Source organism: Hyaloscypha bicolor (assembly GCF_002865645.1).
Source record: "Hyaloscypha bicolor E unplaced genomic scaffold K444scaffold_182, whole genome shotgun sequence".
Classification (NCBI taxonomy): domain Eukaryota; kingdom Fungi; phylum Ascomycota; class Leotiomycetes; order Helotiales; family Hyaloscyphaceae; genus Hyaloscypha; species Hyaloscypha bicolor.
In genome coordinates, this window is record NW_020194684.1 from 5,564,639 (window position 1) to 5,577,162 (window position 12,524).

General features: G+C 48.0%; 4 protein-coding genes across 4 annotated transcripts; 1 reads left to right on the forward strand and 3 right to left on the reverse strand.

The window, feature by feature from the left end:
- The first annotated feature begins 129 nt into the window (after positions 1–129).
- On the forward strand, positions 130–1,458 carry K444DRAFT_621198 (DUF1640-domain-containing protein). Its single transcript, XM_024881849.1, has 3 exons — positions 130–583; positions 631–1,016; positions 1,066–1,458. Exons 1-3 carry the CDS (start codon positions 216–218, stop codon positions 1,107–1,109), a joined length of 798 nt encoding a protein of 265 aa, XP_024728972.1. The 5' UTR covers positions 130–215; the 3' UTR covers positions 1,110–1,458.
- A 323-nt stretch (positions 1,459–1,781) lies between these two features.
- On the reverse strand, positions 1,782–3,877 carry K444DRAFT_669725 (uncharacterized protein; the record flags this gene model as incomplete). The annotated part of the gene is made up of 3 exons (XM_024887551.1): positions 1,782–2,511; positions 2,562–2,662; positions 2,714–3,877. The coding sequence occupies 3 exons, from the start codon at positions 3,875–3,877 to the stop codon at positions 1,782–1,784; spliced, it is 1,995 nt and encodes a 664-aa protein (XP_024728973.1).
- A 1,742-nt stretch (positions 3,878–5,619) lies between these two features.
- On the reverse strand, positions 5,620–7,856 carry K444DRAFT_545699 (Pkinase-domain-containing protein; the record flags this gene model as incomplete). Its single annotated transcript, XM_024876157.1, has 4 exons — positions 5,620–7,295; positions 7,347–7,663; positions 7,721–7,751; positions 7,805–7,856. The coding sequence occupies 4 exons, from the start codon at positions 7,854–7,856 to the stop codon at positions 5,620–5,622; spliced, it is 2,076 nt and encodes a 691-aa protein (XP_024728974.1).
- Positions 7,857–8,686: 830 nt separating this feature from the next.
- K444DRAFT_669727 (uncharacterized protein) lies at positions 8,687–10,912 on the reverse strand. Its single transcript, XM_024887552.1, has 2 exons — positions 10,052–10,912; positions 8,687–10,002 (listed from the first exon to the last, which is right to left on the reverse strand). Exons 1-2 carry the CDS (start codon positions 10,599–10,601, stop codon positions 8,903–8,905), a joined length of 1,650 nt encoding a protein of 549 aa, XP_024728975.1. The 5' UTR covers positions 10,602–10,912; the 3' UTR covers positions 8,687–8,902.
- Positions 10,913–12,524: the final 1,612 nt, after the last annotated feature.

Consider the following 12,524-nt stretch of genomic DNA (forward strand, 5'->3'; position numbering starts at 1 on the left):
GGTCGTTGGCATTGAATGTACCGTAACCCTAGGGACATTTGTTGGGGAAGGATCCGAAATAGCTGATCTTGAATTGGAAGCCCCTGCCGCTTTTCTTTTGTCTACAGTAGCGCAAGCCTTTCCAAGCTCCTCAGGCTTGGACGACATCAAACAACAAAAGTTGAAGTGGCGATTGTCTTCGCGCATGTTACCTTCACCGATTCTCAGAACTCACAATGGCCACCCCAGCCATCAATCATGCGCTTCCCAGATTCCTACTCCCCAAATTGAGTTGGCAACAGGTGCCACTCCAACATAACGTTGCACGAGCTTCAAGCACCATGCCAAAGAGGTACAACGGGCCCCCAAAACCGAGAGCTCCCCCAGTCCAGAGAGTAATAACAAGATATAATGCCTCTCTTCGAACAAGGTCCAGCATCCTCAAGAATCCTGTGCATCATCGAGCCTTCCATGCCACAACACGCCGAGCTCGAGATCATCACTTTGACACTCTCAAGTTTGTCCAGCGTTTGCAAGAGGAGGGTTTCACAGAGGCTCAGGCAGTTGCAATGATGAAAGTGCTCAGCGATGTTATTGAAGAAAGGTTGGGCAGCCCTAAGCTCTACAGAATGTCTTTTAACCTTTGAATAGTATCCAAAACCTCACTCGAACCATGGTACTGCGAGAAGATCAAGCCAAGGCAACATATGCCCAGAAAGTCGACTTTGCAAAGCTGCGCTCCGAACTCCTTTCTGCCGACTCCACAGAATCATCGACCACTCGAGCATCGCATGAGCGCTTGACGAACGATCTCGCGAAGTTAAATAGCAGATTGAGGGACGAAGTCAGTAGGACACAAGCGTCTGTGAGACTAGATCTGAATCTCGAGAAGGGGAGGATTAGAGAAGAAGCCAATGTTCAGGAATTGAAGATCAAGGAGACTGAAACGAAGATTGAGCAGGAGGTTGCAGGGCTCAGGGAGAAGTTGGAGGGCGTCAAGTTCCAAACTTTGCAATGGCTTATGGGTGTCTGCACCGGTAAGTTATTACGCCCGCATTATCTTGTGCACAAGCTGACATTCAAAAGGTACCGCTGCATTGATTCTTGGTGCTTGGAGACTGTTGATGTAAATGCCATACTTGCAAGCAAACTTAGGAACACGGAATTTGAGATGTGTGCACGAGATGACTTGTGTTATGACCAGCTACCTAACCCCGCGCCCGTCATTACTACCGATTAAATGGCTCAATTAGGCATTCGTACTGGCCTAGGGAAAGTGCCCCTAACAATGTCGGCCTGTCCTTCGCCTATGTTCCCCCGAGGAATAAATCAACGCTTTTTAGATTGCTTTGCCAGTGCAACCCCAAAATCAGGGCAGAAACAAGGAAAATATTATTCATCGTCATGAAATGTTTCAAGCTGTCTCACACAGCCGTCCATTTCCCATCCGCTTTCCACAGCAGTCCCAATGTCTCTCACGCCAGAAGACGGGAGTATTCCAGGATAGCAATTGCAATCAGGAGAAGGTGAATGATGAGCAGAGCGCGAGACACCGAGAGTTCAGCATCAAGTATGAAAACCCAGAAACCTCAGGGCTATCAGAGGGCTGAGCAAAGAGCGAAGTGCAAGTGCCAAAGTCCATACCGAAGAGAAAGCAGAAACCGCTAGATACCAGCAAACAGTGCTGTGAGAAGGATGAGATTTAAAGGAGAACTGGCTTGTGGCAGCCAAGCGGCGTTCATAGCGACGTTGCTTTTTGATCACAACGAACCGATATCCTAAACGGATGCCCAGAGTGGGTGCTAGAGGGAGAACTCTTCTTCCGACAGAGGATCTGTATATGTTATGGTCCTCGTCTTGCCACTCCTGCTTATCAACTCATTCCTATCGTGCATGATGTCAATCGCCTGCGTAGAAAGTTCTAGGTTGAAGTCGTCAATGCTATCGAGCTGGTCCTGGAACATGAATCGTTCAGCGCCGAAAGCATTGCGTCGAGCATTGTCCCCCTCCCCCCTTCGGTAGAGTTGGCGCTTCTTCGATTCGGGCGGTTGCCTCAATATAAAGTATGCCCTGCCCAGGGACTGCACAATGACCTTCCGGATAGGATGGCCTTTCTTGAGCGTATACGCCATCTCAATATGCTTCCCTTGTAGAGAGTTACGTCTATCCAGGAGTGCCTCTTTCAGGCGTGCGGCAATGATGCATCCAGCTCCAGAGAGTCCGAGTCGACTCGTAAGGGTAGCCAGCTCAAGTACAGCCGTGATCTCAGTCGACCTCGTCTTCGATTGGGCCTTAAGCAGCTGGAATGACTTGGTGATTGCCAATTGAATAGCGAGGTCGAATACTTCACGGTCGACATCTGGAAGGTCGATAGTCTCTTCACGAGGCTCTGCGGTTGACTCAGACGGAGTCGTTTTTAGTTGCTCGCTGCAAAACCTGAAGTGTCTAGAGAGCAGACCCTTGGGAAACCTGCACGGGTGTTGGCCGCTCTTAAGAACAATTTGAATTCCCCTACTCTCGCCAAAATTATTCCTAGATCTAGTTAGCACGACTATTGGCTATCGGATGCAACAATAGCTTACAAAACCCATTCACCCGCCGGTTCAAGCTTGGCCGCTTCGGCTTCCTCGTCGTTCTCATACTTTATCACCAAACGAGACTTTTTCGCCGGGGGCTCTTCCACCTATAATTTGTCAGCTTCAATACTCTTTATTGAATGAGCTCTGCGCATTACCGGAGTCTCTGCACGCCTCTTGTCTTGTCTACTTCCTGAATCGATTCCTGAGGCTCGGTGATCTCTGCCTGGAATGGGCCGCTCTGTTTCGAATTCCTCATTGCTCATCTCTGAATCATTGTCCTCATCATCTGTCTCAGCTCCACTCTCATCCGAGCCATGCTCTGCAATTTCTTCGAATAAAACACCAAAGGCTTCGTCGATATTGGGCCACAATTGTAGTATAGCCTTACACCGTCGCTTGGCAGCCCTGGGAAGTAACTCATGGAGTTGTTTGACCTTTACCTCTATGGTCTCCTCTCGGGCCATTTCTACATCATTACCGAATCCATAAATTTGGCTTTGGGCTTGCTGCTCGCCACCTTGTTTGTTCGTTGCTGCATTCTTTCCGAGATGAATGGAACCTGCATTTACTATAGGCTCTGGATGCTGCTTGTTGCTGAGGTCATCGATGGAACTTGAACTTGATGTAAGCTCTGGACTTTGCTCGTGGCTCTCCCTAGGCTGAGGTTCTTGAGGCTCGGTCTGGCTCTGTGGATTCTCATCTCTATTTCTCAGGGAGAGCACAAGGCTTGGCATCACTCCACCCGGATAGCGCTGCTGGACCGTGAGGAAGGGCGGAGTCGATCGTGGAGTCGATGGCGGAGTTGGATCAAATCCCGTAGAGGCAGCAGAAGCGCCATCCCCTGCAATTTGGCTGACACCCTCCACTGGCTCATGATTGCCTTCAATGTGCCTATCCGGCAAGGTATAATCGTTGAGCAGAATATTGGCTGCCCTGTCGACGTTCCAATCGCAGTGCCCTAAGATATCAATTAAAATGGGGATCGGTTGCGCAATGCACAAATCTAGCAGCATCGCAACCTTCTCTCTCGTTTTGACATTCTCGAAATCCTCTAATGTCTCATACTCGTGCTTTACCTTTATGATCGCGTTATTCTGTGATAGGCTTGCGGAGGCGACGGATTGGCTCGAGCCAGGACTTCCAGAGAGTAGATCCAAAGCATCGTCGAAGTTTCCGTTACAAAATACCAAGGAATTCTTGATCTCGGATGTTGACCGTTGAGGAAAGAGCTCGTTGAGGTGCTCAATCTTGACCCGGAGACGTTTATCTACCATGCCATCCGGAGTCACTTTCGGAGCCTCGAGTCCTCCCAAAGTCATGGTTCTTTGATTTGGACAGTCTGTAGATGGAAAGTCGAGACGCAAAGTTGAGGGGTGTGGTGGAGGTGGCTTGGAGAATTGGAGATAAGGAGTAAGACCTAAGCTAGGGCCAGAAGTGTCAATTACATGAGCGGAATATGAAAGTGGCGTCCTGGAGGATTGATGGAGAAGGAACAGAATAAACTGTGGGAGGAAGCGTCGAATACTTTTGCAGAAAGTGAAGTTGGTGTGTTGGGTATTTGATGAAGTAAGGACTGGGAGGCGTAGAGGAGAACAGCCGAAAGATGTATTGGGAGGTGAAAGTGATGTTCTAAATAGTTGGTAGAATAAAGAAGCTAGGGTGTGGACGAGAGCTGGTGACCAATTCAGCGAAGTAAGGTGAGTCCCAAAATTGATGAGATGAGGAAGGCAAACTCACGACAGAAGTTATTCAAGCCTTGAGTCGAGAGGGATAGCTTTGTGGTGGATAACTTCGAAGCTGTTGACATGCAGCGTTGAACCACCCCGCGGAAAGTGAAGAACTTCAGAAGATTAATAAAAGAAGGATGGATGCAATTTGACGGCAGAAGTCATCCACAATTTTAGTGGATAGTGATGGTATTGTGATGAATAGCTATGAAACTCACCGTGGTATGTCTGGATAGGATTTGGCAACACCTTAGCAAAGAAATGGTGAATATTGGGATTGAAATGTATTGGGTGCTGAATGTCTTGAGAAACCAACGGTGTGGAGTCGTAGGCCAAGGATGGGTGGAAATATGTTAAGTGGAGTTGGGTTGAATTCAATGGTTGAAGTGGCTTACTCTTGTTGAAAGGAAATGAAGGAGGTTGAAATGATCAAGGCTTGAATGTTAGCGAGGTCTTCACAGAGGGGGGAGGATGGGACGAAAGGAGGGCCATCACTAGAGTAGAGGTGGTTTAATTGCACATCAATGTACTAGACTTCTAGTATAATGAGACGTCAATGAACAACTCGAGACTGACTATCCCCTAAACACTACTTTGATGCAGGGCACAGTTCTATCTATTATCCTAGAATCTACATTTAACTTAATTTTCTTCTAATGTATTGAGCTGAAAGGGAGCACAGAGCGAATAAGAATGATTTGCGGCACATCGTACCGAATGTTCAGAAGTACTTTGGCACAATGAGGGTATATATGATGATTGAAGAGGAAAAGCAGATTTTGTTGCACTTCATACTCTTGTGCCAAACGAATATGCGGATCAGTCACATTCCAAGAAATGAAAGCGAGAAGTTGATGAAGAGCCAGATCCGAATTTAATATTTCTTGAAGATATCAAGCAGTTATATTACTTACGGGGCAGTATCCAGCAACCATTTCTACATTAAAGAGCCGACGCTTAAAATTGAGTAGTGCGGCTTGCCTTCACACTGACAAGATCTTTGATGCGGAAAGCACTGAAGCTCTCTGTCTCTCATAGCGTTCCCTTATACAGAAAAATAGAACTTCTCATATATCTAGGTTGGACATTACTTTGTACTTGAAGTGTGAGGGAAATCAGATCAGAAGCGTGGGGGAGGCATTCATCATTACAGACGCACATCTGCTCACTTAGTGAAATTTGCGTATAGTATTTCATTTTGGTATGTACATATACTTATTCCTATCAGCCACAAAGCTAAACCTCAACCATAACTGGGACGGATCTGGAAACCATCCCAGAGCTGTTGCAATAGAAATCATTACCTTGTTCCCTTTCCCTATCGTCTCAGTCCATCATTTCTCATCAGCCTCGTCATCTTCGGCTGGTTCCACCCGAACGAGAATCTCCTCCAATAAGCCCTCAAGAAAGACATCGACATCCTTACCCATGCCTACTGGCTCTTGCTTGTCCCAATGGTCGATTTCTCTGCAAATATAGGCCAGTTTGTACACCAATTTCCTTAATTTTTCGTGTGCTGCTTCTGCGCGTTGTTGTTTCGGTGTAGTGCCAGTAGCTCGGAAGGCTTGCTGGAGATGATATTGCCGTCGCTTGAGTGCCTCTTCGAGAGCGGGGAATATCACATCATTGAGAGCATCAAGTTCACCATTAGGGCTGGCAGGTGCTGGGGTAGGCATCGAAGTTGGAGTACGCGAAGACTCAGAGGAGAGGCTCTCTCGGGATGGAGTGTTATCACGCAGCTTTGATGGTAAAGCTGGCAGCGGCTGTTGGCCTAGCTGGCGCGGATTGATATTCTGGGAAGTCAAGGGTTGTTGGGGAAGAGGGTGTTGCTTGGGTGCGGTGGTGATAGGTTGGTTGGTAAGTTTTTGTAGTGGTTGACTTTGGCCTCGGAATGGAGGTATTTCAGGTAACTTGATCGGTCCAAGCTTTGGTAGTGGTTGCTGGGTCGGTGGTCGAGGAGGTTGTGATGCGGCGTGGGTGTTGTGAGGCTGAAGAGGTATCTGAGGTAGCTGGGATTTCATTAATTGCGGAGGAGGTGATATGGTAAGAAACCCCACATCTCTCTGAAGTTGTTCTTGTAATGATTGGTCATAGTCTGGAGAACCCGTCGACTGTTGAGATGAGAATTGCTGATGGCTTGCTCGAGGGGTCTGTGGCAGCGCATTTTTCTGCTTTTCTGGTGAGGGCGGAAGGGGGATTTTGGCAGGAGACGTAGGTTGCATACTGGGAACAGGTCGTCGTTGTGGTGATGCTTGGCGCGGTTGATCAGAAATGGGAGAATTCATTGCCTTGACAGTATCAGCGCTGGAGACATATCCTGAATCCTTCATCTTCGTCGGCGATGAACTTCGAGGTCGTTCAGCATAGTCGTCTTCGCTCTCCGAGGATCTTGATGATCGTGCATTTGTTGCAGACTCGCCCATCGCATTTAACCCTGCTCTTCCCGTTGTTCTGCTTCCAACAGGTCGTACCGTTCCAAAGTCCCATAGGTCTTCGTTGGCTGGTGCAGTTCTTGGGAGCTCATCTCGTCCATCATCTGAGTCGTCATCATCGCCCTTGTGATGGACTGCCCATCGTTCATATCTCTCAATCAGTTCCGTGAGGTATGATGTCTTCTTCGCTCTTCGCACGAAAGGATGCTTCAACAGCTCTCTTGCAGACGGTCGTTTTCTCGGATCCTTTTGCAGACACAGCTCGACAAATTCCTTGAATGCTTTCGAAAAGTTGCCTTCCAATTCTGGCGGTGGATTTTTGGGAATTAAGAACAGCACCTTCATCGGATGAATATCAGAGTAAGGGGGTTCGCCGTTGGCCAATTCGAGTGCGGTGATCCCCAAGGACCAGATATCCGCCTTGTGGTCATACCCAGACTGCTTGATCACCTCGGGGGCCATCCAGAAGGGCGTGCCAACGAAAGTATTCTTCTTCGTCATTGTGGCAGAAAGTTGACCAGAAACACCAAAGTCGGCGAGCTTGACTTGCCCATTGGCTCCCAGCAACACATTCGCAGCTGCAAACAAAAATTAGAAAATGCTCCTTTCTCAAATTGGCCAGAGCCTACCCTTGATATCTCGATGAAGTTTCTTATCTCCATGCAGATAATCCAATCCAAGGAGCAATTCTCGAATAATGATCGAAATATAATCCTCCCCGATCAATCCTGGCTTCATCAGGTCCCCACAACTTCCCCCAGAGCAGAACTCCATGACGATCCATAGATCAGAACCCTTCAGATATGATCCATGGTATTGTGTGACATATGGCGAGTGGAGTTCGGAGAGAATGGATATTTCCTGGATGATATCTTCGACCTCATCTTCGGCATTTTCGACGTCAATTACTTTGATAGCCACAGCTTGTCCGGTGCGTTTGTCTACACTGTGACTAATTAGCAAGGTTCTTATGCCATTCCAGTGACTTCAGGCATTGGCATACCCTTTGTAGACTTTTCCAAAACTGCCACCGCCTGTGTCCAGTCAGTTGTGGTCTGCGGGCGCACCGTAATACGAGGATGGATACCAATGCAGTTCTGCTTCGTATAAAGCGTCTCGGGGTCAATGACACCGCCCATCATGCCACCTCCACCTGACATCTTTGCGGTTTATGGTCACCCAAAACCTTTTTCCTACCCCGAGGAAGGGAAAAGGGCGTGTTTCCCTCCGTATAAACCCGTCTGCTGGGATATCCTGAGAAATGAGGGAAAGGATGCCGAGCGGGATATCTACCTTGCAACCCGAAGACGGTCAAACAGAATTTGAGGAGGAGGTAGACTCGATCGTGCAAAGAACTTGACGTGTTGGGGACCACGGCTGAGCTTGGAGGACGAGCCGCGTCGTTAACACGGTGATGGTGGGGTTAAATAATAAGGGCTGAGTGGACGCGACTCTCAACACCACTCGATTTCTATAAAGGTGAATATGACTAGAATCGGTTCTCTTCCGTTTCCAGCCGGTGGGTATTCTCTGGGCAAGGTCATAGGAGAGGGCTGAGGTTGCTGGCAGTTGAGTTGGGAATGTAGATTTCATGAGTCGGCGTTTCAAAAATCCGGGGAAGGTAAGCACGACACAGGATAAAAGTGAGTGGCAAATGCAGGTACACCAGCAGAAAGAGGATCTTATCGGAAGTTGAAACGTGAGGATCACCCCTTTGCCATAAGCGTTTAAATCGTCTTGCTTTCTTTTCCTCGGGAGATCAGTTGGTGGGACAGTTTTGTTGTGATTTCACGAACTCTTCTCCGTAGCCAATCAAGTCCCATTCGCCTAAAACCTTGGTTGGGTCCAGGGGCTCAGGAACAGAAACAATGGACTCACATTACTAAATGCAGATTGCTGGATGCTACGAATCACCACCAACAAACAAGTCACAGGGCTGCCTATCAGTGAAGACTTAAGAAGGATCATTGGTTGGGATTGTTCATGAATTCATTCTATGCCCAATTTGTCATTGGCCCAGAGTCCCTCTAGATGCAAGCAATGAGACCGGGAGAAAGTGTGAAAACGCCTGCCATGTACCTCTGAACCTCAGTAACCCATGCCAAAGACCTTCCTCGAGCGGATGGACAACTGTGCGGATATAGCAGCCGCTGATAATGCCGAGATGTTACGAAGTACGGGGAGTCTAGTCCTCAACGAACTCCACCATTACCGTTCCGTTCTTGAGCCCAGCATCCTCGATCGTCTCATCAAGGTGCTCAATCAGATCCTTGCCCATACCTTTCAGGTCGAACGCAACTCCCTCCTTCCCTTCCAATGGATCAGCCTTAAGCCATTCGTAAATCCGACGTACGGTATCACCGACTCTGAATCTGCGTACAACACGCCCATTGGAATGTCGGAATTGAATGCGAGTGACTTGAGGTCCCATCTCAGGCTCGGTGTGAGGGTTGTTTGGTAAGATCTGTGAGAAAGCAGAAGCTCCTGCACCATTGCTAGCCTCGCCATTTTCGGGCTCGGTGTTCGCAGACCTCCCCTCAACCTCCTTTCCTTTTCCTTTGCTGACATCCCCAAAACTCTTCGTCAGATCATCAGGGTCGTCTTCCTTGGGGCCGGCAGCAGTTCCGTTGTTCTGAAGGCTGTTCTGTAAGGCCAAATCCAGCATCTCCTCTTCTGTAAGTCGGTCAACGTCAATCGACTTTGCTTTCTCAGGCTTCCGCTTAGCAACAGGGTTCTTCTTTTTGACGTCAAGGCTGTACCGATCGAGAAACTCAACTAGCTGCATGAGGAACTCGCCAGCTTGTGGAACCGGTGGTCCAGACCATACTTTGACCTGTTCTCCAGTTCTCGGGTCGACGATAGCAATGTGAGGATATGCAGCTTGGCTGTCTTTGGATGGAAAATAGTATTGGGCGTACTGATTGCCTCGCGGGTCATCCTTCATGTACTGAATGAAGATAAAGTTTTCCTTAACCAGCTCCTTGATGCCCTCATGCTTCCAAATGTCCCGATTAAGTTGCTGGCAATCGAATATGGACGAATCTTGTACGTTGACCAATATCCACTTATTTTCTTCCTTGCCCTTGTCTCGAGCAACGTCCCACGGTACTTGGTGCATCAGCTCGAATGGTGGTCTGAACAATTCAGCGAGACGGGCGGCTTTGGACGATGCTTCGGAAGCTCCACCAGTTGCTTCGGCAAGACCTTGACGACGTGACGATGCATCAACAGATTCATCCCAGATTGAAGGTACAGGTCTTTGGTTGAAGAGGCCGGCCGGGGGCTCTGTGAGGTGATTAGCTCTGTGGGAGATTAATCAAGTTGCCATACATACGTCTGTTTTGTCTACCTCTCATTTGTTGCAAAACTGCTGCGTGCATGTCCTCAGTATCCCAGTCTCCCTCAGGTCCTCCCACCAAAGTTTCCGTTCTCCGTCCTATAGGTGCTCTCACCCCATCGGCATCGTAGCCGCCGCTGGCATCGCCACCAGCATAGAGCTCTTCCTGCATTCTCCTCGCAATAGCCTCGTCGTCTTCCAAATCAGCGGCGTGAGCTGCAGCTGTAGCCGCTACCCGTTCAGCAGCCTCCTCGTCATTGTCATCGTCATCAAGATCCATATTCTCATCATCATCCGAGCCGATTTCAATAGCTTCTTTCGAAGTCCCCTGCCCAGCACTTGCAGAACCAGTTTGCGGTCGAGTAGAGGTAGGTACAGTTGGCGCAGATGGTTCAGGTTGTTGGTCCAAGCCTGATGCAAGCTCAGGAGAGTCGAAGAAGAGTTGGATGGCCTGTTCATGGTTGTTCTCCGTCAAGCCTAAATATCGTCTCGCAACATCAGCGCCGGCGCCAGTGAACGCCATGAAATGGCCGATCGCGTCATCCATGGTGGGCAGTTGGTCGATGGTAGATTATTTCTTCGAAGGTCAAGGTGAGAAAGTGGTCAAGACTTGTGGAGAGAAGAGGTGGTAGGTGACGTAGAAAACCGAGGGGGGTGATTGATTCACAGGACCGGGTGATCGACGTGGGAGACACAGACTGTTGACACGAGTCGTGGGGTGAATGCCGTGAATGGCAGGATCAGAAGTTGCAAATAAGCACCTCGACAGCTTCCCTAGACATTATTTGTGGCGGTGATTAAATTTAAGAAATTTTGTTGGGAAACAAAGAGCATGAAAGCACAACCTGCGCTTATCTGCAGGTAGTTTGAGGTGGCAACATGAAAAGGCTGAGCGCAAGGCTACCAAATGGGCGTGGGGGGCAATGAACCTGGGGAAAGCCTGTAGCCTGAAGAAAAGGCAGAGAGCATTCCAAGGGGGATCAGGCCGATATTTTTTATTCGACACCTAAATCTAGCTGATTCACTCATTGAGACAGGTGATTTTATTTATTCTACCTCACAACTAAATTCCCTCACAATTAATATCAGAATAAGAAAGTAGTGAATTCTACAGCAAGCTGCGTGACAGATTACAAGCTGCGGCTGGTAAGCCATTTTCCTCATTATGTCAGAATACTGTTACAGACGTCACCAGTTCATAAAAGATGAACCCCTTCTTCTCCACATCCTCCACCCAGCTCACAGAGTTTGCCGTGCCAGATCACATTATTGCCATCCTCTATTCCTCAACAATAGTCTCTAGCAGCCTCCTCACGCTCTCCGTACTGCCCCCATAGCTATAAGTTTCAATTATTCTCAATATTCTCAATACCTCCTCCTTCTCCATTGGACTCTTAGTTGAAAATCCTGTCATAAACAAAAGAAACATGGTAAAGTGCTATTAGGAACTTCAGAGTGCTAGGTTATGCTACCAGATGGGGCACTCGCTGAATCTCATCTTTGCAGCTATAGCGAGATTGTCGGAACTCTTGTGTCGGATCGACCTCAGATATGCTCGAGTCACGATATTCCGGTAAAAGCCCGAAACCACTCGGGTTCATGACTACAAAGTAGTTTCCAGGTTCCTTCAACTCAGCCTTCAGTTCTCGTTCTTCATCGGTTGTCAAAGCTGAAAAGAAGGCAGCGAGTCCTCCAACGATCCCTAATTTTGTTCGAGTTCCAGTACATTCGCTAGAAAAGTCAGTTTATTATCTTATAGAGGACCTACAGACAATCCCAGACAACGCTGCCGGTTTAGAAACTTCCTTATTCGGTCTATAATGCGGGAGGCGTCATTTCTGTATGCCACTTGTGGATTGTAATTGCTAAAATCCTATTGTTGTTAGCATTTCTCTTTCATCAGGCACTTTGCATTTGTTTACCAAACATGTTTGTGCACACACTGCTGCAAAACAGCCAGCCATTCATTTCGCACTAAACTGATCTGTAATCCATTGAATTTGAACATACCCCACACACGGGTCATTGCTCATTATGATCGAGGTGGCAACCGATGCCTTTGATTCTCGTATGCAGAAGTGTTTTGGACTGAAGCGATTTGATTCGGATCAGAAGAGAGCCCACGTTCTTGCCTTGGAGCTATGAGGTAAATGAGCATGCTGTCGGTGCGACGACAGATCAGCATGTCGACCATGAATCCGCAAAATGGTTAATAGTACGTCGATTACGAGGGGGGTTCAATCTTGAATATTAGAAACCGATCTTGTGGTTCGGGTAAATTGCAACTATAGTAACCGGCATCTCGGATGCTAGACTCTCGAGTGATATAAGCAACATTTCTGGTCATATACATAATGGATATCTGGTAAGAATGATTGCTGGAGCTGTTAGGTTAATATCTAGCTGCTCCGGACCTGTCGACGCGTATCCGGATGCCAAAATGAGTAATTCCAAAAAGCAAAGAATTATG